General features: G+C 35.6%; 1 protein-coding gene across 1 annotated transcript; it reads left to right on the forward strand.

The window, feature by feature from the left end:
- The first annotated feature begins 9808 nt into the window (after positions 1-9808).
- LOC121421856 (interferon-induced very large GTPase 1-like) lies at positions 9809-17044 on the forward strand. Its single transcript, XM_041616658.1, has one exon. The coding sequence runs from the start codon at positions 9809-9811 to the stop codon at positions 17042-17044; it is 7236 nt and encodes a 2411-aa protein (XP_041472592.1).
- The last annotated feature ends 8395 nt before the right edge of the window (positions 17045-25439 follow it).

Raw genomic sequence — 25439 nt, forward strand, 5'->3', positions numbered from 1 at the left:
TAAATTATTTTTAACCTTTCAACCAATAAGGGTATTTTTTATTGTATTTGACCAGTCTACTTTTCATGTAAAATAACAGGTGAATAGATTAAACTTCGTATTGAATAGATTCATACGTTACTTAAAAATTATCACATTATTACAAACTTGTCTTCGTCAAAATCAGCAGTGTAATTTTGAGGGGGCCAGATATGACCTATCGAGCAAAATTTACTTTAAAATGTTCTCACCGAGCCAGCGACAGCAAAATTTTTTTTTTTCATTTTGGGTACATTATTCGTCAAATAATATTTCATCCATCTCTCTTTCACATTCTCTTTATTTTTTTTAGTAATGATTTTTTTTTTGGGGGGAGAAGGGTTGCTAAATTACTGGGAATTTTCTTGATGGAAACTTTCCATGGGAATAAATTTGACTTTTGTGGGAATTTTTTAAATTTTTGGCAATTTTCAGGAATTAAAAAAAATGATGGGAATTTTCAAAAAGTAACAATTTTCTGATATTTATATGCAGGAAATAGGCGTATCCTGGCAGATGATGCTTAATAGTGCTTTGCTATCATATTTCAAGCCAAGTATGCTAAAACAGTCAGACAAGGCATGATTTCAATGATCTCCATGTAAAAGATGATTTACTGGATTTACCTTCATTTGGATATCAAGACCATGTCGACTCCTTACATAGACCTAAGATTTTGAGTTATCAACCCCTATAATCCCCTTATATATTGATATGATGAACAGTTTTAAAACAAATATCACCCCAAAACGCTTTCTTCAAAATGGCCGCCTGCGAATACTTTGAACGAAATTATCCAGCATCGAGTTTCGGGCATTTATTTGAGCCCACAAAACTCTGATACGATTTTTGTAGGTCTTATTTCGATGCCATGTATAATGAAACAAGATTGTGCTTATCATTTAGCATTTTTATGTTCAGCACCCCCCTAAAAGGGGAAAAAAGAAAAAAAAATCATTAAAATTTGTACTTTCCTGGAGCCATTTGCAACATTGATATTCATCTTTATGTTCAAGTATTACCAAAACATAAGTATTTTTGTGAACCTAATGAAACAATGCATAACACTTAATTGAACTCTTGTTCAAAATTACATGTAAGAGAGCAGGTCCAATCTTGTTTAATTTTATTGTATTTTCCGTCTGTCCATTATTTTGTCAGCTGTAGTTTTTGGGTAAATTAAATATTATGTTATCGCAATATTGATGCCTCAATATGTTATACATTTAACAACAAAAATGTACGCGTATCTTTGGCACCCTAACTTTAGTAAAAAATAAATGAAATATAACATTCTACTAGGTATTTTTTTTAATCAAAGATGGTCTTTTCTGGAAGAAAAATGATCCGTTGCCATGGCAACTGAACACACACTTGCAAACATTGATATCATTAAGTTCAACCATTACCAAGGCAGCATCAGTTTTATCATGCTATTGTACTCATGCAGAGCACTCACTGTAATTTTTGTTCAAAACTTAATGACTGTTCGAACATTATGTAGATTAAGTAAAATTTTATATTACATTCCACCTGACCATTATCATTTAAACAGTGTAATTTTTTGTATTTATAAATTACATCTTAATCTCAATGGCTGAAGATGTTATCTACATATTAACAACAAGCATATATATGCTTAGCACCCTAAAATTAGGTGAAATGAAAGAAAAATCAGGGGAGTGTTTCATCAACATTTTCATCCGACAAGTTGTCTGATCTGACATCTTTCTCTGATGTTGATTGGCTGAGAGGTACGGTTGCTTTAGTAACTGTCGGAAAAAATGGGACTTGTCGGATAAAACGTCCGACAAGTCCTTTCATGAAACGCCCCCCAGATTTTACCATGTTTTTGTTTATCAAAGCTGCTGATACTTTTCTGGGGGGAGGGGAACATTTGAATTACTAATATTTATCATTAAATTGAAGTATTACTCTGGCAACATCAATTTATTACTAATGAACTCATGCAGAATACTTAGTAAATTTTTTGTCCAAAATTAAATGACTGGCCAAACCTTTCACACATTGAGTTATATTGTATTTTCCACCTGTCCATGATATTGTCATCCTAATTGATATTTTTGTAAATTAGATATTATTTGGTTGTCATGTCAATAGCTTTAGATGTTATTTAAACATTTTGCATCAAACATATCGATGTTTAACACACTAAGATTAGGGGAAATGCAAGAAAAATAAGATTCTTTAGTCCTTTTTAATAAAAATTGGTACTAAATGATCCGTTGCTATGGCAGCAGGCCATTTGCAACATTGATCTTTATCCCTGAATTCAAGTATTACCAAGGCAACATCAATCTGTATAATTCCAATTAGTTCATGCAGAACACTCACTGTATTATTTCCCCAATATAAATAAATTGAGTAGGTAAAACCTTATGCATGTATACATAAGTTGATTTTTATTGTACTTTTCACCTATCCATAATGTTGTAATCCCTGTTGTTTCTTTTTTTGAATAAGATGTTATCTGGTTGCCATGGCAATGACTTAAGATGTTATATTTATAAGTTTAGTCACAAACATATCTCGATTAGTACTTAAAAAATTATCGAAAATGGAATAATGATCATACATGTATTCTACATTTTTATCAATTTTTTTACCTTTCTAGAGGGAAATAAGCTGTTGCCATGGCAACGGGTTCTTTGCAACATTGTTTCTTTTTATTTAATTCAAGTATTACCAAGGCAACATCAATCTGTATCATTCCAATTAGTTCATGCAGAACACTCACTCTAACATGTCTAAATCAATTGAATAGGTCAAACCTTATGCATGTACATATAAGTTAATTTTTATTGTACTTTTCACCTTTCCATAACCTTGTCATCCCTGTTGTTGTTGTTTTTAATTAGATGTTATCTGGTTGCCATGGCAATGACATATGATGTCATATTAATAAATTTAGTCACAAGCATATCCCGATTAGTACCTAAAAAATGATTGAAAATGGAATGATGATCATACATGTATTCTACATTTTTATCAATATTTTTACCTTTCTAGAGGGAAATAAGCTGTTGCCATGGCAACGGGTTCTTTGCAACATTGTTTCTTTTTATTTAATTCAAGTATTACCAAGGCAACATCAATCTGTATCATTCCAATTAGTTCATGCAGAACACTCACTGTATTATTTCCCCTAAATTAATTGAGTAGGTCAAACCTTATGCATGTACATATAAGTTAATTTTCATTGTACTTTTCACCTTTCCATATCCCTGTCAGCCGTGTTGTTGTTTTTAATTAGATGTTATCTGGTTGCCATGGCAATGACTTAAGAAGTTATATTTATAAATTTAGTCACAAGCACATCCCGATTAGTACCTAAAAAATGATTGAAAATGGACTGATGATCATACATGTATTCTACATTTTTATCAATATTTTTACTTTTCTAGAGGGAAATAAGCTGTTGCCATGGCAACGGGATCTTTGCAACATTGTTTTTTTAATTTAATTCAAGCATTACCAATGCAACATAAAGTTTTATCTTTATAAAGAACTCCTGCAGAACACTTTCTGTATTTTTGGTTGAAATGAGGGGGTCAAAACTAAAGCATACAGATTAAGTCATTTCCAGTTGATTTTTCCACCTGCCCATTGTCTTGACAACCATGTTATTTTTGTAAATCAGTTGTTATTTGGTTGCCATGGCAATGGCTTGAGATATGATTTATACATCTAGCAACCAAAATATCTTTGTTTAACACTGTAAAATTAGGGGAAATTAAAGATAAATCATATTCTACAACGTTTTTTTAATCAAATTTTTTATGTTTCTGGGGAAAAACAAGCCGTTGCCATGGCAACGGACCAATTGGAACTATCTAGTTGATTTTGAATGTTTCCAAATTTTCTATATATTCAACTGGAAGCATGAAAATTATCATTTTATTCATCTATATCATGTTTTTTTTACCATTTACATGGGAATGCATGTCATTTTTAAGAAATTATTCCGTTGTCATGGCAACGGCCGAAAATGGCCTTTTTAAATTTACCTCCCATCTTTAAAATAAATCTTACGGCATATACTAATACTTGTGAAAGTTTCATGCTTTAGTCATAATTTGCACAATTGTTCGGCTAATCCGCTCTACTAATAAGCACAACAAGCATGTTATGCAATTTTTTTCATTATCAACATTAATAAGCATGACCAGCATTTCTTATGGTCAACCTTCATAAGCAAAACAACGGTAGTTTTCGATTGATTAAATTCATGTTAGTCGGAGGCATGTGAATCGGTTTAATAAGAAACTTCTTCACCTACAAACCATCAAAACTATAACCGATATACCCTGTGCCTGAAAAAGAAGCCAGATAAAGTTGGTTTGGGAATTTAGGATAATTAATGATTCACACGATTGAAGGAATAGAAAATAGAAATTACGTATACTTGTATACAACCAGTCTGCATGTTGTATTCAAGGCATTCGAACCACTGACCATATTTCATTGCAAATTGGAGAGCTAATATGAAAGATGCTTACATCTTTGTGATTGTTAGACCATATCACGTGAAATTTAATCCAGTTCTGGGAAATCAATTGTAGTTTACGGCTGCAAAAAGGTATACAATTTAATGTTATAGCCTAGACATTACACCCAATTAAAGTGCGAGTTGCATTTTTGTAGGACACGCTGTATATCAACAAACATTTTTGTCGTGGTGGCAACAGCACCTTTCATGTGTTTTGAATGGTTGTCGAGCAACACAATACTTTCAAAGTTTAATGCACTCTTCGTGGGGTGGCATCCGTGAAAAGAGGGGGAAAAGGAGCTGCCGCCTTTGAGCATATTGAATTGTTGTTGCGCAAATCAATAAAAAAATCATTATAAATACAATTCATGCAAGACTCATAATACAGTAATCGTAATCCTAAATGTAATAATGAGGAAGAAATTGCGGGAAAGTCGACTATCGATTTGATAAACTATCTATAATACGGGCGATGTTCTGATTTGATGCAAAATTTAGATTTAATTGATTTTGTTGAAAAATCATACAGTCGCATGACTCTACAAATCTTTATCATCAATCTTCAAAAGCACAACAGGAATTTTATGCAAATTTTTATGATCAACCTTTATAAGCACAACAAGCATTTTATGCAAATTTGTATTATCCACCTTCATAAGTATAACAAGCATTTATGCATTTTTTTATTATCTACCTTCATAAACATAACCAGCATTTTTTGCCAATTTTTATTATCAACCTTTATTAGCATAACAAGCATTATATGCAAATATTTATTATCAACCTTCATAAGCATAACAATCATTTTATGCAAATATTCATTATCAACCATCAAGGCAGCTCCCCTCAGGATATATTACATGTACGTCTAGACATCGCTAAATGGATGTCAGTGTACATATTAACATCATTGTTAATATTATTTTATTACCTTTACTATCATCAACTCTTCTTCTTAATTTTATGTTCCTTCATTAAAATTCATTACAATAATCAATATCACGTTTTTCTGTCCCATCTACCACATGAGGTTTATTATTGATATCCTGTATATTGTCATCATTTCATTTGAATGTCAATTTCAGAATGGAGTAGAGACAAACGAAGATCGCTTCATTTGAAATGATGATCTCACTTCAGCTGTAGGTATATCGTCAAGAGGATCATGCATGTGAGTAGAAATGTAAACTGAATTTAGCTTTGATGTGCACTGCATGCGAACGGGATGTTTGAAAGTATTATTGAATAATTTGCCTATATCTACGCAGGGTCCCGTAACACGGAAGTAAGCAATTAATCGTACGCTTGCTTATAAATTTTCAAGATCAGTTGTACATTGTAGTCTATGCAATCAATCGTAAATAAATGTTCTACGATCAGTGCTAAGCTTTGTGTTATAGGTCACCTTATGCAGTATTCCAAGCAAGATAGATTGTTCAAAGACCAGTTTATGTAGTCCATATACAGGAAAAAGATATATTCATGTGTAAGGATTGCTGTAGCTACGTTTTATGATCTGAAATATTCCAGATGTATACAGTGCGCATCGAAAAAGGGACAGTTAAAAAAAAATCCATTTTTTTTTCTTCTTCAAATTTTGGTGTCTATATTGTGATGTCAGTAGGGACCTTTTCACACGTGAATCATGAATCATCATAGCTTACATGATTCTAATCATGTTCTAGCTTGGTTTTTTACCGTGTGAAAGGGCGGTAGATTACCTAAAGTCCAATGTTTCAAATGCCATTAAAAAGTTTTGTTCATGCTTCACGCTTAAAACAGGTCAGTCAAATTGACTAGACCAGTAGTCAGCTGAGTGCAACTGATGTGACAATCACTGATAGTCACATTTCTGACATATATTCTGGTCATAAATGACTCTGTTCTAGTAGAATACGACCAGAAAATAGTCTAATATGACAAGAATAACAGTTGCATCGAGCTGACCCTATTCAGTAGTCATTTTTGACTGATTTGCTTTTAGAGTGTTGAGCCACCACGGAACATTTTTTGTCAGAGGTTCAAACATAGGTTTCATGTTATTTGCTCTCGTGACGATTGTTCCAATCGAAATGTGCACATTAAGCGAAACATAAAATTCAACCTCAAAAAAAAAAACTATATAAAATTTATTGCTAATCTTTACATTACACTGAACCAAAAACTCTATTACAATCCGAACTCAAATCCTATGCCCTCTGAGATATTGAGACCGGAGCAAGTGTCGCTAGAGCAAATGTCGTGTCACCCAAAAAGCTTGCGCCAAGAGGCAGAAAATGGGAAATATTGGCAATCAGACTATCTTGCTAATCAGCAGACGTCCTCTTAACCTTTTTAATTATCTTTGCCCTAACTTTCGAATAATGCTTTCAAAATCCATTTACAAAGCATTAATTTACTCAGTTTTTTTTTATTTTCATTTGAATTTGTTTTCTTTTAGCGTTGAATATTCCTTCTTAAGTAAGAAAAAAATAAATCTTATACAACACGTCAACCCTAGCAAGGAGCTTTGCATTATTTATCGGAGAGCGTGTACTTTATTCAAATCCTTTCACTGTGTGCTATTTTGAAAGGCATGAACATTTTCGTGTAAGAATTAATATTATCCTGTCAAGCACCATGGCCAATATTCCCGGGTGTGTGTGTGTGTGTGTGGGGGGGGGGGTACTGAATGTATTATTTATCATAGGCGGCACCCCCTGGAAAACCGTTACGTAAATTGAATAGCTAATTTTGAACAATTTTACCTTAATTTTGTAGCAGTCAAAAAAAGCGTCATATCTTGGTGAAAACACTTTTTTGCGTGTCAAATTTAAACCAGAACCCCCTTTAAAAAAGTTCTCAGTGCCCTGTCAAGCATACAGTTTATTTTTTTCAAGGAATCAATGTCTCCTTGAATATAGTATGTATGTCTTTCAAAGGTACCGTAACCTTTGTTTCGTATAAAAGAATTTAATCAAAGAAGACGTGGGGGCTCATTCTGCTCCCTTGACATTTTCCACGATAAATCCGCCGCTCGTGATTTTTTGACCGCGTCGCTCGCTGACTTTTTACGTTCGAGTCTCGTGCAACTTTTGAGACCAAAATTGTGACCCCCGAGTAGGCGGTTTTTAAATTACGCAACATCTCGTATGTGAATGCAGACCAAAATTACTCAAAAACGTGAATTTGTGAACAAATCCAATGCAAATAGTGTTTTTAGCCAAAATTAATTAAATGTATCATTATTTTTCCTTTTACTGCTGAAAATCAATTAATTTTATCTTGTTTATGGCCAAAATAAAGTCCCCGAGAATTTCTATTGATAAGAGTCGAAAAACAAAGAAATACATAATAATTTAAGAAAACACTAGAATACATAAGAACATAAATGTGATGTTGAAATTTTTGAAAAGGTAATGTGATCAGATGCCTATATTGAGTATGGGAAACAAACAAAAATGCATTTTGGGGCATTATTTTATTAATTTTAGCAAACATGATTTTACGCATAAATTAGCATAATTGATGAGCAATGAGATTTTTCGCAGAATTCGATATTATAGTTTTGTAGATAAATGCCAAGGGTAACGCGCGTGCAAATTTTCGTCGCGATCGCACGATCGACGGCCGAGATCATAAGGCGTCTTAGGCGTCGAAATAGCCCAGTCTATTTAGGGTCAAGGATTTGAATAAGTTATAAGCTCCCCATTGAAAATACAAATCTCCTTTTTTGGGTTGACAACGAAGTATTTATAATTGTTATTATTTCTATTTTACTTGTGAATGAATATTCAATGCCAAAATATATTTTAAATGAAAATACAATAAGATTGACCAATCAGATTGCATGGATTTCAATACCCATTCTACAATTCTTTCATTATTCGGGTGTAGATGAGTTTTAAACATTGACAAGTCGCAAAGTATAAGTATAGAACAAATCATATAAATATGAGAGGTTGTACATGTAATTTATGCTTAATGCATGAACATTCGTTTGCATAAATATATTATAAAATCTGTAAATTAAAGTGGTTATTTACGAATTCCGCGAAGTTCCATTTCCCATAATCCGATTAACCACAATTATTGAAAGCCAGCAACATTAGCATCTAACCAGTGGCGGCACCAATGGGGGTGGGGGATAGAACCGTTGCCCCCCTCTCAGAAATTTTGAAAAATAAGAAATGTGTGTAGTAAAATTGTATCTAATGCTGTCATAACATTGTCTTCAAGTTGTGAAATTTTCCAAAACAACATTTTTCAATCTTCAAATTAAAAGAAATAAAAAATCTTATCCAGGCACTGTTAGCTCCAGAAAATAGTAGTCACTAATATAACATTTTCAGGTCATCATACAAAACACTATAGTAGTCACTAACATTAATCTTTCAGGTCATCATGCAAGATTTATAGTTTCGCTCGCGCTTCACACTAAAATCGTACTTGAATGATATAAATAATCAGTTCAATAGCATTGAATATGGAACATTAAAATCAAATGTCCGATAAATTAGCACACACTATTTTATCGTGATTCGAGATTCCACTATTTGTTTTAGCGAGATCCTGTTCATATATGATAACAAAAGCTGAATGTCAAATGTCGTGAGTTCGCGCTTCGCACTCGCATCTATTGTTTAGTAAGATATCTATCTTGTTTATGCTTATAAAACGTGCTTAGAATTTCCAGTTGCCATCACTGGGTATTAAACGTTTTCAGCTTGCGCTTCGCGCTCTCATTTTCTATCGGTGGAATATCATCTTCCCGAGTCACTGCAAACAGTCATAATCAGATCCTTTTTAGTGTCGGCAGGGCCTATATTAAATAAAAGATAACTCGCCTTTTGCGCTCAGTTTCATGAAGAGGGCAACATATTTCATGTCCATCTATGTCCCCCTCCAAAAAATATCATTTGGTCCCCATTTTTCCCATCCTAGTTTGAAAACCTTGGTGTCGCCACTGTATCTAAACTATAGCGTACACGTTTGTTAAAGATATTTCCTGGGTATGCTGTTTATCATATACCCATCATGTTCATCATGTTCTTGACAATTCAGTGTGCTTCTTTTTCATTCCAAGGACATTGAAAGAATTTCCTGTAGAAAAAAAATGTGACATTAATGAATTTCCATATGCAGTAGTTGAGGTTGATCGGATCCAACTAAACTTTATGAATGACAGGGCCCATATTTCTACTTTCAGGTAGAGGCTTAGCATCTGCTGCACCAGGCACGGAATTAGAGGTGGGCGAAAATATGTTTTGAACTGGTCTTGATGGGCATTAGTTGACAATAATGGCAAACCTTGAAAAACAATACAAGGAAAAACTAGAAGAATTCAAAAGTCTTCTGAAAGATCTTAACGAACTGAGAAAGAAGGGCAAACAACGTACTGATGAGTCAATGAACAATAAACTGGAACAGTTGAGACAGTTGATGACAGTTGCAGAAGAACAAGTAATTGCAAAGTATGACGATGAAAGCCTTAATCGCATAATTAGCAAGTTAAGCTCTGAATTACAGTGTCTTGACAAGTTACTCGAAGGCAGACCAGTAAATACTGCAACAGAAATTCTGGCAAATGCTTCAGGAGGGTTGGCATTGAGAGGTATTTTAGTAGGTGAAACCTTCAGTGATGATTGCGTAAAACGCATCGTGCTGAGCGCACCAACTGATGTTAAACTGATGAATCCTTTAATGACGCAAATTGACAAGGTTGAAAATTTCTCATCTAAATCGCAGTCTGACCATTTTCATCGTTCTCTTGATACAATGGGGTACAGTGCTGCTATTACTATAAAAGGTGGGCGTTTTGGGTTCAATGCTGAGGCTGATTTTTCACAGAATTACGAGGAGGAAGATGAATTAGAATCAACATGTCACAGAAAGGTCCATTTTGAATCAAGGGTAGTGTACTCGATTGTTCCAACTGCTGCATGTGAGCTGAATAAATTCAGCTTGAAACTCTCCCAACAAGCTCTGCAGGAACTCAAGTCCATTGACACACTTTTTGGGGGAAGCGAAAGCTTAGAACTTGTGAACAAAAAATGTGAGGACTTTCTTGCAGCATATGGGTCACATATCAATGTTGGGGTTCTTCATTTTGGCGGGGTTAACAAATTTGTAGCAACATACACTAGCGAAACCGAATCTAAATCTGATGAAATTAAATATATGGTTCGGGATGCACTCAGTGCCTATGTTTCAGCCAGCTATTCTGGCCTTGGATTCTGTGTGGGTGGCTCAGTGAGTGCCGATCAAATAAACACGCATGCCAGCTTCACAAATGAATATGAAAAATCAGAGCAGGCTAAAACTCTCTTGCACACTACCAGGAATGGGGGGCCACATGAGGTAAATGCCTTGCAACTTTGGAAGATAGGGCTAGTGACATGCAATAGCACCTGGGCTCTCATAGATAGAGGAAGGTCATTGTCCACAGACTTTGTTGGGATCTGGAAGCTGATTCCTAACCACAAAGATGAGTTCGAGGAGCCATATCGACTTGAAACGGTCTTGATGACAGCCTGGGAAAGGATGAGTGGCTACCTTGGATTCAATGACCAAGAACTAACTTTCCTGAAAGGACGTGAAGAAATTGACCTGTTAATTGAGAAAATTGCCAAGTGGAATTCTTGTCCAATACTACCAGAAAAGTGTATTGAATATCTCCAAGAGATGCTGAAAACGGTCAAAGAGGTGGAGGCACATACAAGCACAAACAAGTACTGGGCGAACAAGTTATGCACAGAAGTGAACATAAGTAGCCTATTGGCAAAGGTCGTGGAACTGAGAGATAAGCTTGACCCCAAGAATGTATCCATGATAAGGTTTTTGATAAGGAAACTGGTCAATCCAGTTGGATATAGAGAGTTTCCAGGCAAACAGATGATCTTGAAATGGGCTGTGATCACAAAAACCGAGGACATCCCGTCTTTACTAGCTGAAGTTCGTGTTAAGAACATACCTGATCTGATGAGGAATCTGAAGGAAAAATTCATACCAGTGCTGCAAATAGAACATGCAAAGAATATAGAGAAAAATGTCCAGGTAATAGATGGTATCAATGCAGGAGCAACAGTTGATATGGCACTTTGTGTTGGTCAGCTTCTAAAGGACTTGCAGTCATCTGGGGAAGAACATGAAATGTTCTTTTTGAAAGTTGCCCTGTTGCCTCTTTACTACCATTGGCCTACAAGGAAGTTTGAGACGCTTCTTACGATGGAGAAGCTACAGGATTTCGTCCAATCGATTGAAGAGTCTTGGAATGAGTTTCAAGTTCATAAAGAGAAAGGGATAGTCCAGTTGGAGGCATTTCTTATCCATAACTCACTGTCCTCTGGGCACTTTGACGAAGGAAGAGAATCATCAGAGAATGAATTTTCCGAGACAATAAAAGAACTTAGGCAAGTTTTATCACCTCAATTAAACGAGGTCTTGAACAGGTATGCCACCCGTTCACCCTTTAATTGGGTTAACATGGCCAATGTCACTGGCGAACTAGCGAGCGGCAACATGTCCGCTTCCGAAGAAAAAGAAGTGAATATCGTTGATCTTGAAAACATGGCTAGCTCCAAAGAAAAAAATGAGCAAGAACAACGACCAGTTATAACGACCAATGCTGGTATGACAGCACAAAGTGCATTTTCAGATACCCTGAAGGCCCTAGGTTTAGACCAGTACTTTCCATCTCTGATTTCTCTTTTAGATGCCATGGTAATTAAAAGGACCACTGGGCCACTCAAGCTGGTTGACATTCCCTGGACGATTATACACAAACTTCTTATGATTGATTTCCATGCAAGAGACCATCATCTCTCAGTGGTAAATAAATCATTAAGAGAAGAGAGATCTGACGACGGAGGTAACTTTGACTTTGAGGCTCTTCTTGAAATGGACAATGATAGTGACGATGAAGACAAGCCAGCAAAAATCAACACACTAGATGCCATGGTTGCCATATTTACATGTTGCGATAACTTTCTGAAACAAACATTAGCTCAGAAGCTTTTTGTTTGCAAACTTGCTATTCCATTTCTGTATCCCATAGGGTCCGAAGACAACGTTGGTATGTCAGTATGGGCGCTCAGAACGATTAATGTTCATTGGCATAGCAATCTAAATGAAGCTTCAGAGACGCCAGTGACAGAGAGGCCTTTCCCGTTGGTTTCGTTTATCAGATTGGGCAGGCCACCGCTATCCAAGTCCAAGCTGATTAACGATATTCTTAGGGACGAAAGTCACGACACCTTCTTCCACCATGATTGCAACAACGGTGTTGTAGAAAGAAGGATTGCAAATGGACTTGTGGAATGTTCCTGGTTCATAACAGGAGGCAGAGAAAAGGACCACCTACCATGCACAACAATGCTCCTAAATCTTAGAGGCGATGCATCGTTATTGAACAAACAGATGAAGATTTTGCAGGAAATATCGTCTGTTTTGTTCGTTATAGTCACTTCTCAAGACTTGGCAAGAGCCCCTAACACCAAGACTTGCCAACAAATCTTGCAAACTGCTAGAAAAACCATCCTTTTTGTGGTCAGAGGAGATGGCCAACAGAGCGCACGGAACCTACGAGCATTTTATGAAGCAGTTGGCAAGGATATTCTGAAAGGGGTTCCTATCATATCATCTAAAACGAAGGAAGGTGTTCAGAAAAATGCGAGTGAGCTCAAGACTGAAGCTAGAACAACGCTGTCAGAGGTTCTCGCTGGGTGTTCTGGTACGTTGATAGAAGACTGTGCTAAACGAACGAGGGATATGGGGATTATCATTGATGAGTGTGATGATAAAGCTTGCCAAGAAGGAAAGATCTCTGCTGAGAAAGTTGTCAGATACATGGACGACAGACAAATCGTCGATTGTAAAGCGCTCCTCCTTCCGATGCAAGGTAATGAATGGATTGAATACTGCAAGCTGCTAAAGAAGCAACACAGAGCAGATGGGAAGGGCTCACATTTAACAACGTATGAAGCGAATATATTGAAACAGAAAATGGACCGGCTTCGTGATAAACAGGTGGAGATATGCAACAGACTTACTCCTTTCATCAAAGACTTTATGTCAGCTCTGCAGAACAACCGAGATGTTGTCATGTATTTCTTGAAGTGGATGAACCTCTTACTCGATGCAAACTCGAGAGCTACCTTGCCAGGTCTGCGCAAACAGTATCACATGGTCTGGACTGAGTTTCAAGAGACCAAGAAGGAACAGGACAAGGAAAAATTGCATCACTTGAAATTGCAGGTTGATGAGAAAGAAAGTCAGTTATCCAAAGCATCACTTGGGCTTGAGAATCTTTTCAGAGAACTGGGACAAATTTATGAGGCTGTAAAAGAGAGCGGCGAAACAGGAAAAGCCACTAGGGCGGCTGTGGAATACCTGCCAGAAAGAGCTGCTGAACTGCTTTTGAATGGCACCCCCTTGGAGTTAGTAGATGGAGACGCATCAAGTGTACCTATTGGATGGGTGAGTGGGGTGCTAAGTAAACTTGAGAATATTATTGGTAAAAAGAAGCTCTTTGTTCTCTCTGTCCTGGGCATCCAGAGTTCTGGGAAATCTACACTTCTCAACACTATGTTTGGGTTACAGTTTGCTGTCAGTGCAGGCAGATGCACAAGGGGAGCATACATGCAACTCATCCCAGTCGATGGAGACACTAATATGCCATTTGATTATGTTGCTGTTGTAGATACAGAGGGACTTCGGGCACCAGAACTAGGACAACTTAAGCACGAGCATGACAATGAACTTGCCACGCTCGTAATTGGTCTGGGAGACGTGACTATGATTAACATCAAAGGAGAAAACACAGCCGAAATGAAAGACATCCTGCAAATCGCAGTGCATGCCTTCTTGAGGATGAATCTTGTCAGGAAAAACATCCGAGATCATAGAACATGCATATTTGTTCATCAGAATGTCCCCGCAGCTAATGCAGAAGAACTGATGATGCATGGATGCCAGAAGCTACAGGAGAGCTTGGATCATATGGCAAAAGAAGCCGCCCTAAGTGAGAGCATAGCGGATATCCACAGTTTTTCCCAGATTATAAACTTTGATGTGCAAAAACACGTCTGGTATTTTTCTGATCTGTGGCATGGTGATCCCCCTATGGCCCCTGCAAATCCTGGCTACAGTGAAAAGGTGAGGTCAGTAAGATTGCAACTGTTAGAAAAGATTGCACTGGAACAGAAAACATTTCTGACAGCCTCTGATCTGTCCATTCGTCTTTCTGATCTATGGAATGGAATCCTCGCGGATGATTTTGTGTTTAGCTTTCGCAATAGCCTTGAAGTAAAAGCCTACAACAGCTTGCAATCAAAATACTATGCTTTGGAATGGGAGTTACAAGACAAAATGAAATCCTGGCTACACACCGCAGAGATCGAATTGAAAAGGTGTGAAACTTCCGAAGACTTAGAAAACTCGTATCAGTCCCTCATCGGTGTACTTTCCACAGTTTTGACAGAAAAGGTGGAGGGAATCAAGACTTGCCTAATGGAATATTTCGAGAACTGCGAACAACAGGAAATAGTCATCCAGTGGCAGGAGACCAAGTTGAACCAATTGAACTTTGCTGTTGAGCAACAGCACTACGAGGGCCGTACAGATCTGCTTTCAATCAAAGAAGCACGCCGAGTAGAAATCTTGCAGGCTGAAAAGTGGTCAAACCACGAGATATACATAATGGACAAAGCAGTAGAACTGGCAGACGAACTAAAAGGCAAAGAAGCGAGTAACTTTGAGCTGGAACAAAAGTTTGAATTGATGTGGACGCGAATGGTTAACGAGCTTGCAACAAAGACTGCAGACAAAGATATGAGAATGGATGTGGTGATGGATGAGATTCTTCATCAAATATTCCATGCCCATGGAGGCCTTCTGAGAAAAGAGCTGCAGAAAAACCCTTTAAATTATGTACGTCAGCATACATCACTAGAAAGCAGTGTCCCTTTAGATTTTGTGAAAAATGAAGACATCAGTGTTAAAAGAACCATTGGAAAAGCCGTCAAGAACTTTTTTAGTGCTGATGCGGGTGAATTCGAGGCCAGAAATAAGACAGTGGTACTGACAAGAGCTATCGTGAAAGAGATAAGCACTGATCTGAAAGGCCTATCTAAACACGATGTGAAATTCAACAAGTCCTATGCCACAAAGATCATTCAAAAAGTAGTGGCGAAAATTGACGTTCACAACGAGAATGCAGACTCCAATTTCACGATTCTCCCCCAGTATAAGGTGAAACTAGCAGTTCATGTAAGCCGACATTGTGTCCAAGTGTTTACGTTGATGCAATTAGAGTACAACAAAAAGCATGGCGTGAAGGCCAAACTACAAAACTACAAGAACACCGCCTGGAGCCTTTTCAAAAACAAGGTGAAACAGAGTACAGAAGAAGTAATTGCCGGTGACCTCCTAACTACACATTTGGAGACCATCGTTCAGGACACAGTAAAGAATGCGATTCCAAGAAAATGCACGGAAGAAGTTCTCAGAGACTTCCAGATGACAAAGTACTACCTAATGGTTAAAATGATGGATGACTTGGCTGTGAAAGCAAACTTCAAGAAATACAAATCGTACATTGAGAATGCCAGAAGGTTTGCTTTACAGTGGATTGCCCAATACACAGATAAAAAGATGTTTTCGAGAAAAGAGTCAAGTAGCATGTCTAGGTATGAAGAAATAAGCAAGAGCCATATTTCAAGGATCATGCTGTGTATTGCCAGAAGTGTTTCCCATGCAACCAGTGAGGTCGACGGGAAGAGGGGCATGAGAATGACACCGTGGATTGAACAGTTCTGTGAGAGAGTCTCGGAGGAAATAGCGGTACCAGTCAGTACCCTCATGTTTGTAAAAGACCGATCAGTGATTGATTTTAACAATCTACAAAGGATTATTCTGGACCAGTTGGATGAAGTTCAGAAAAAATTGGAAGAGTCATTTGCTCTAAAAACAGCACACTCTGTTGAATGGGATGGGTCCCATCCATCTCATCAAATCATAGACAAGATCTGGGGTTGTCCTGAACAGTGCCCGTTCTGTAACGAGCCCTGTGCAGACACCACACCTGACCATTACGATTTGTCTGGGAGAAGTCACATGTGTGTCCAGCACAGACCACAGGGAATTGGAGGAATACGATGGGAGGAGGACGGTTATATCGATGGAGTGAATTTCTGTAAAGGGCAACTGTTTACTGAAACGTGCAACTACGACATACAGCGGAACGTATCGTTCAATTGCAGTACCGTTAACTTCAAATGCAGAGATTCTGGAAACTGTTCAACCACTGGTGATCAAAGTGAGTGGCACAAAAATAAAGAATACAAGACTTACATACCTGACTGGGACATAGCTCCTAATCCCACAAATGACGTGTCTAGATATTGGATGTGGTTTATGGCAACCTACCAACACCAACTAAAGGATATGTACAACGCAAAATTACCTGATATACCAGAGGATTGGATGAAAATATCAAAGGCGGAGGCCTTGGCTGACCTGCGTAAAATCCACCATTAGAAATCATTAGTGTCTTTCAACAAATTACTCTTCTTGGGCAAATTTGAAGAATAATTCAAAGGGTTTTGACGTTTGGTTATTTTTAAGATGCTGTGCTCACTGAACCAGAAAAGTGAACCCTCAACATTTGTAGAAGGATGAGTATAAGAAATCCTAGCTATGTTCTGATTGATAATAATTTAATCAGAAAGAGAAGGAGTGATTACTTTTGAACAGAATTCCGTTTTTTCATGACTGTGTATGACAGTCTGTCAAGATCTGAAAGTTATGTCCTATCTGTTGAAGATGATTTTTCAGAACACATAATTCCAAGTCGACACATATTGTTTTGTCCCATATCAGTGATGTAAGTTTCCATCGGGAGGTTCTTTTTAAACTCCTAATCGTAACACAGGTAAAATATTTACTCGTGCTAAAACTAAAATGATTTTTCGAGAAGGCTGAGGAGCTAATCTCGCTAGTGGATGTTGAACTTGCGATGCTTTACTAACAAGTTTTGCGAAATACTATGGTAGCTGCAAATACCCAAGTTAATTTTCTTGCTATCAAGAGGAATCCAAAGTTCATCAATTAAAAAAAATCCAGAAAAGGAAAGAATCACAATATTTTTGTTTGTAAAGGTCATGCCAAACCTGACATACAATTTATGGTACAATGCAAACGTGAACGTTTGAATTCCCAAGAACGTAGAAATTAAGGACCTTTGAAGCAGAGTTTTTTTCTAAGATGCACAAGGAAAGAAAATATGTTTAGGATAAAACATAACCTGTAGGGAGGACTGAAAAATAGAATGAAATAAGAAATATCTGAGACATGTCATAAATCACACATCATAGACTCGTGAAATTACTGTTATCGGTGTTCATGGTGTTTGACCTACAATCGTTTGGGCTGACTCGGGTGATTTTGATTTTGATTTATATGTCAACAGTCATAATATAATGCGTATCTATCAATAAGATCGGACGTTGCATATCTTGTACGCGTCGGCATCAAAGCGCGACTTAAGTCATACTTAAATCTTTGTGAAACACCCCCTGCTGGTCTATTAAGGAATACACTAGATATCGTATTATTTCTAAGGCTTAGTACCAAATACCAATGTTACAATGAAGGTGAATCCTTCCCGTTGGTAATACAGATTATAAACTACAGAACTGGGCCCCGTTGTACAAAGAGTTACGAATGATCCGATCAATTGTAACTCTATTGAAATCCACCAACTACCAACTGAGCCAAGATAGCGGTATATTATGTATAACATATTTACAATTCGTCAATGATGATCATATAGGGCTGCACACATGCCGTGGACCATGTTAAATGCTTAAAGCGATGTCACATACCTTTTCACACATTGTTTCCTTGAAGATATAGAAGTATAGGGGAATTCTACCTTCACATGTAGTGGTTTCTTTAAATACTGTAGATAACATTATATCCACTTGCATTATGATTTATTCCTGTTTCTTTTATACAGAGCACCATGTGGATTGTTCGGTGGTGATTCACCAAAAAGTCCGTATTAGAGATACTAATTATAGTAAATACCTACATGTTTAAAACGTTACTGCATTTACAATATATAGGTTTCGAATACTATGTCATGAAGATGTGACATTTATATATTGTTTACCGAAACAAATGCAAGATGCAGTGTTTACAAGATGAGGTGAAATCTACATTTGCTATTCGCATAATGATGATAATTATAGGTCTATAGGGCTGCACACATGCCTGCTATGTTTGGTGCACAAAGCGATCTTATATATACTTGCACCCACATTGTTTTCCTTAAAGTTAAAAGGTAATTTTTATCTTGTTACATATGTTGGTTACTTCTAAGATATAAGGTGTGATTACCGTCAATATATAGATTTCTTCTTAAGTGTTTCTTGTATATAGACCCTTTCTTACAGCACTGAGTGATGATTTATCTGAAAATGTGCGTTAGAGATGTGTATTATATTGTTAAGATGCCTGCTTTTTCAATTTGGCTTTGTTTAATGGTCAGTACTTATTATCATGTTAATAGTCAGTACGCATATGCCTACCTTGTTGGGTGTTTAAATCGATATTATATATACATATATGTCTAAGGTTAATGATAATAAGATCAATATCACGTATTGACTTTTAATTAAAAAATAGTCCATACATGCATAATATATAATTACCTTTACATAATTGGTTTCTTTGGCATTGAAGTGACTTTAAGATGTCATTTATCCTGTTTATACCTTTAGATAATATGTTACAGATAATATGTTACATGGTATATCGATCCTTCCAAGCTTGTTCCTAAGGCAATATTACTTGTATTGACTTGTCAAAATATGTAATGCTTTATACATGCATGAGATGGTATTGAATTTACGTAATTGACTTTTTTAAAGACGAAATATCTGTAAGATGTCAATCAGTTTACATATTGCTTTATTCCAAGATTGTTTTTGAAAAGTATGTTATTATCTTCAGGTATATACATTTTCTTCTTAAATTGTGTAAGGTCTACAAAATGATATTGCATTCACATATTGAAATTTCTTCACGAATATAATGACTGCATGCATTAAAATGAATGTTTTGTTTTTAAAGATGTAATGTATATATTATCTTTACGTATAAAAAATTTTCTTTATAGATGTAACGTAAGATGATATTGACTTAAATTGTTTATATTTGACTCACTTAATTTCTTAGGAGATTTAATGGTCAAAGGGTGGTATCACTTTCGAATGTATTGGATTACTCAACGAGGTAGTGTCTGTAAGAGATATTACTCCCTTCATATGTAACGGTTTCCATCTACTGTCTACAAGATGATATTGCCTATATACTTGTTTTTCAACGATATAGTATTTATAAGACGTTTACATGCAATGGTTTCTTATAAGATGTAGTGTCTATATGATGTCATCACTATATTCCCATATATGGTTTTATATAAGGTGTATTGTCTATAACATATCATATTCACATCACATGTTTCTTTTTCTAATATGTATGCCTGAAAGAGGATATTTATATTCACATTGGTTTCTTCGACGGTGAACATGGTGAAATATCCATATTAAAAATATGTAATTATCTTTACACTTCTTTGAAGATGCGACACACAGATAGGTGTAATATTGATAATATGATATTGCATTATTGGTTTGCTAAAAGTTGTGATGTATGTAAGACATTAATAGATTAAAATGTGTTCAATGATATAATGTCTGCAAGATGTTGTTACACAGAGAGAAATATTTACAGAAATAATGTAAAACGTGATGTAAAATAGGAACTCCACAACGTCCGTGTAATTTTTCCCTAACAGTAAATTTCACAAATATTATGTAAATCATTAGGTAAACTACAAAAACGAATTTATTGTGTAATATTACCTAACTTAAATATTTAACATAAATTATGTAAAAAGTGATATTAAATAGGAACTCCACAACTTTTATGTAATTTTTACCAAAAGTAAATTTGACAAATATTATGTAAATCATGTTAAGTACAAAACCCATTCATTTAAACATCGGGGTTATTTTTAAAGGGAAAGGTGCTATTCCCTGCACATAATGTTGATATTTAGAAATATGTAATGACTATATAGTGTTCGTACATTCGCATATTGGTTCCGTTATAGATGTATTGTCTAAAAGATGATAACCGCTTCGCAAACGTTGATTTCCCCATATACATGAGGGTTAATGATTTCACACGTTATTTTCATTGGTATAATGTAAATAGGATGTACAATGAAGTGATTTCTCCAAAAATGCAATGGCCATTAAGATGGTATTGCCTTCACATAATGGTTTCCTTTGAAATGACAGTGTATATGACATGTTATTGCGTTCACGTAAGTGCTTGTCTGGAGATATTAATACATGTAGTGTGTATTAAATTAATTGGTCTGGTTAAACTCATGCATATAATATCCTTCCCACATATTGCTTTCTTGTAGTAGATGTAGTGTCTATAATATGTTATTACATTCATTTGATATCGATTACTTACAAGATATTTGGACAATTATAATCACACTCTACAGCACCGGAATCGCTGTTCGCCTATTCTCATTTCAATGATCCGTGTTCATCTTAATTTATTCCTACATTGCATTTAACTTTGTTATGTTAAACGGTTGTAAATTCCCGGTCACACACTAGATATCCTTTTTAGGAACGAATGCCGGGAAAGAATGCTCTTTCATGAAATAAGGGCAAGGTTCAAGCTCTTTACATATTTTACGTACTTATGTAAGAAATGGATTTCGTAGGAGACCCCATGGGAAGCCCTACTCTCCTTTGTTATGTGTGGTATTTATGTAGGGAAACGCAGTGCGAGTCTCTTGTCTTGTTCAGGTGTTGTTTTGGTGTCGTCTTTTATGTTTAGAGTGCTTGTTAGATTACTCTTATTTTTATCTTATTTTTTCCTTCTTTCATTGTCGGAGGAGAGGGTTTCGCCTATGATGGTCATGGTCGTTCCCACCTTGCCTCTTGCCCACAGCATGAAGCTTACTCTTCGGAGTTGCCCTGGGTTTTTGGGAGGGTTTGGGGTGGGAGGGGACGGGGGCCTCAAGTATTGGGATCCCCTTTGGTGGGTGATTGGCTCCGGTGTTCGGCTATTTGTTTTATATCGGTTTTTTCATGAGTCTCCAGATTAGTTGTAAATTGATCTCCCTCAATGTGAAAGGAATTAGAGATAGTGATAAAAGAGACCGTATCTTTTTTTGGTGTAAAGATAAAGGGGCCGATATTGTCTTTTTGCAAGAAACCTTTAGTACTAGGGAATGTGAGGATAGATGGGATTCATCGTGGGACGGCACAAGTTATTTTAGTCATGGTTCATCTCATGGCAAGGGTGTATTAGTTTTAATTGCGCCAACGGTAGATATAGAGATATTACAAGTCTTAAGAGACAATGAGGGTAGATATATATTCATAGATTGTAAGTTTCAAGGGGTTAGGTTGATTTTAGGAAATGTGTATTTTCCTACAAGAAATTTTGAAAATGAACAATTGCAATTTCTAAAACAAATACGAAATACTCTTGCTAAGTTGAATAAAGATAGATACCCTGTTATAATAGGTGGTGATTTTAACATGATCAGGGACAATAATTTAGATTATAATGGACAATCTCTAAATAGGTTTTCAAATAGATTTAATCGAGACTTTGGAAAATTTATGGAAGACTTTCAATTTTTTGATGTTTGGAGGGTTCGACATCCCCTGAAAAGACAATTTACATATATGCAAAAGAACCCCTTCATGCAAAGCAGACTTGATTACTGGATAATTTCAGAATGTTTAGAGGAAATGGTTATAAAGTGCGATATAATTCCATCTGTGGCCCCTGATCATCATTCAATTTTTGTACACTTATTCGACAAAAGAAAAAATAACATTATTGGTAGGAAGAGGTCATATTGGAAGTTTAATAACAGTTTATGTGAAAATGAAGATTATGTTAAAGAATTAAGGAAAGAAATTCATGAATTGAGAAATGAATTGCAATCTGAAATAAAGGATCATAGGTTGTTATGGGATTTTCTAAAAATGAAAATTCGAAGGTTCACACAAAAATTCTCGAAAAAATTGGCTGATAAAAGAAGGATAATGAAAGCGGATTTAGAAAGAGAAATACAGTTTTTAGAAGAACAATTGAAAGATCGTACTGATGCAAATACCTTAGAAAAACTAGAAAATACAAAAGAGAAATTAAGGGTAATCTATAGTTATGATAATGAAGGTATTAAGGTTCGATCTCGTGCCTCCTGGTATGAATGTGGTGAAAGAGACTCGCGTTATTTCAACCAGTTGATGCAAAGTAATAAAAGAAAAACCACAATTAAAAAAATTAAAACCACAGATGGAAACATCTGCTGTGATGAAAAAAGAATAAATGAAGAAATCAGAGAATTTTACAGTAGGTTGTATGATAAAGTAATGTGCGTGTGTTCAGATAACCTCTTTGATGAATTTTTTCAAGGATTACCTAAATTGGCGGAGTCATCTCGAGAACTTTGTGAAGGAGTAATAACTAACAAAGAATGTCTAGAAATTTTGAAAGAATTGAAACATAACAAATCACCTGGAAATGACGGTCTTTCTTCGGAGTTTTACTATACTTTTTGGCCAGATATTGGAGATTTAGTAAAAGATGCTTTAAATGAGGCATATTGGTCCGGGGAATTGGCTTCGTCGCAAAAACAAGCAGTTATTACGTTAATCGCTAAAGATGGGAAAGATCCTCTTTTATTGAAAAATTATAGACCTATATCACTTCTTAACGTAGATTATAAAATTTTAACAAAAATTTTGGCTAAGCGAATCAAGAAAATACTTAATGAAATCGTTGTGGGGGATCAGGTGGGTTACATACAAGGTAGAAATATTGGTGAAGCCATTCGTACTATAGATGATGTTATTTTTCATACATCCCATTTTAATCTACCTGGCTTTTTGTTTGCCATAGATTTTGAGAAGGCCTTTGACTCGTTATCACATCATTTTCTTCAAAAGGCTCTGACGGCTTTTGGTTTTGGTCCATCCTTTCAGAGATGGGTCAAAGTTTTGTATACTGATACTTTAAGTTGCGTTTTAAATGAAGGAAATTCCACCGGCTATTTTGAAATAAAAAGGGGGGTAAGGCAGGGGGATCCGCTTAGTCCTTACCTCTTTATTTTGTGTATTGAAGTAATGGCTCATAAATTACGAAAAGATAATCTGATTGAAGGAATTAAATTTGGAGATGAGGAAATTAAATTAGCTCTTTATGCAGATGACATGACAATTTTTGCTCGTAATGTACAATCAGTGGATAGGCTAAAAGTTCTATTTGCAGATTTTGAAAAACTTTCTGGATTAAAAATCAATAATGACAAAACTAAAGTATTAAAATTAGGTTCATGCCAACATTTGCATTATGACTTCTCCTTCGGCGAGACCGTGGATTTTCTTAAAGTTTTAGGAGTATTTTTCACCTTAGATGAACATAAGAAAGAAGATCTTAATTACAAAGAAATCTTAAGCAAAATTAAAACACTCTTGAACTTTTGGAAGCTAAGAGATATAACGCTCATGGGGAAAATTCAACTATTGAAGGTGCATATCTTTTCTAAAGTCCTCTTCCGAGCGTCTCTTACTCCTGTTCCTAAGTGGGTTTATGAGTCATTGGATAAATTAACTTTTGATTTTTTATGGAAAGGTAAGAAAGACAAAATTAATAGGAATACAATGTTTTTAGACTATAAGCAAGGAGGATTAAAGATGTTAAACTTCCCTGTACAGGTAAAGGCACAGCGAATAATGTGGATTAAAAGACTTTTAAATAAAGATGAAGATATGAAATGGAAACGGTACTTTAATTTTGCCACTAAACATTTGGGTGGAGATTTGTTATTTTCATGTGACTATATACCAGGTTTATTGAAAGTAACAGCTTCCAAATTTTACATGGACTTATTAGAAGAGTGGGTAAATATAAGACATACTAGAAGTACAGAGTTTGGGAAAGTGGTGATTTTTAATAATAAGCTTGTTCGATATAAAGGGAGTTGTATATTTGATAAGATTCTATACGATAAAGGGGTTTATAGACTGCATCATATTTTGGACAATAACGGTAAACTAAAATGTGATACACATTTTCTTAATTTGAATTTAGATGCAAATGATGTTGAAAAGATTAAGCATATTTATGCCTGTTTACCTGTTAGTTGGAAGAACAATAGTGAAATGAATGCAAAGCATAACTCTGGAATCGATTTCAATTTGGGTAAGAAAATTACTAATTTGATGTTTTTAAAATCAAAAGAAATATACGAACAGTTGTTATATAAAAATGAAATTAAACCTTCCATTTTTGACAGAATTAGAACGAATTATGATCTTACCAATAAGGAAATAGAAAGTATATTTTTAAGACTAAGATATTGCACACTGAATAGTCGATTAAGGGAGTTCCAGTATAAACTCTTGCATAATATTTTATACACTAACCACCACCTTTTCCGTTTTGGTCTTATTTCGACCAATTTATGCTCATTTTGTGAAAGGGAAGAAGAAACATATGAACATCTATTTTATACTTGTGAATTTTCAAAATCACTTTGGGATCTATGTGCAGGAAGTTTAAATTTTGAAATAGATAAATTTAGTTGGCAGGAAATTCTTTTCGGGAAGCAGGAGAAAAGTAAAGGTAAATATCAATTAATTAATCATGTCTTGATTTTAGTTAAATATCTTATTTACAAAAACCGAGAATTAAAAAAACCTCCTTCATTGATTGAAATAAAAAATAGTATTAGGGGGGATCAAAGAGAAGAAAAGAAATTAGCAACAAAGAGGGGGACTCTTACAATCCATTTCTGTAAATGGGAAAACTTAAA

The sequence above is a fragment of the Lytechinus variegatus genome, chromosome 9 (genome assembly GCF_018143015.1).
Source record: "Lytechinus variegatus isolate NC3 chromosome 9, Lvar_3.0, whole genome shotgun sequence".
NCBI lineage: Eukaryota > Metazoa > Echinodermata > Echinoidea > Temnopleuroida > Toxopneustidae > Lytechinus > Lytechinus variegatus.

Bases quoted from the DNA above. Each gene is read 5' to 3' on its own strand.
- LOC121421856 (XM_041616658.1), top strand. From the start codon at position 9,809: ATGGCAAACCTTGAAAAACAATACAAGGAAAAACTAGAAGAATTCAAA.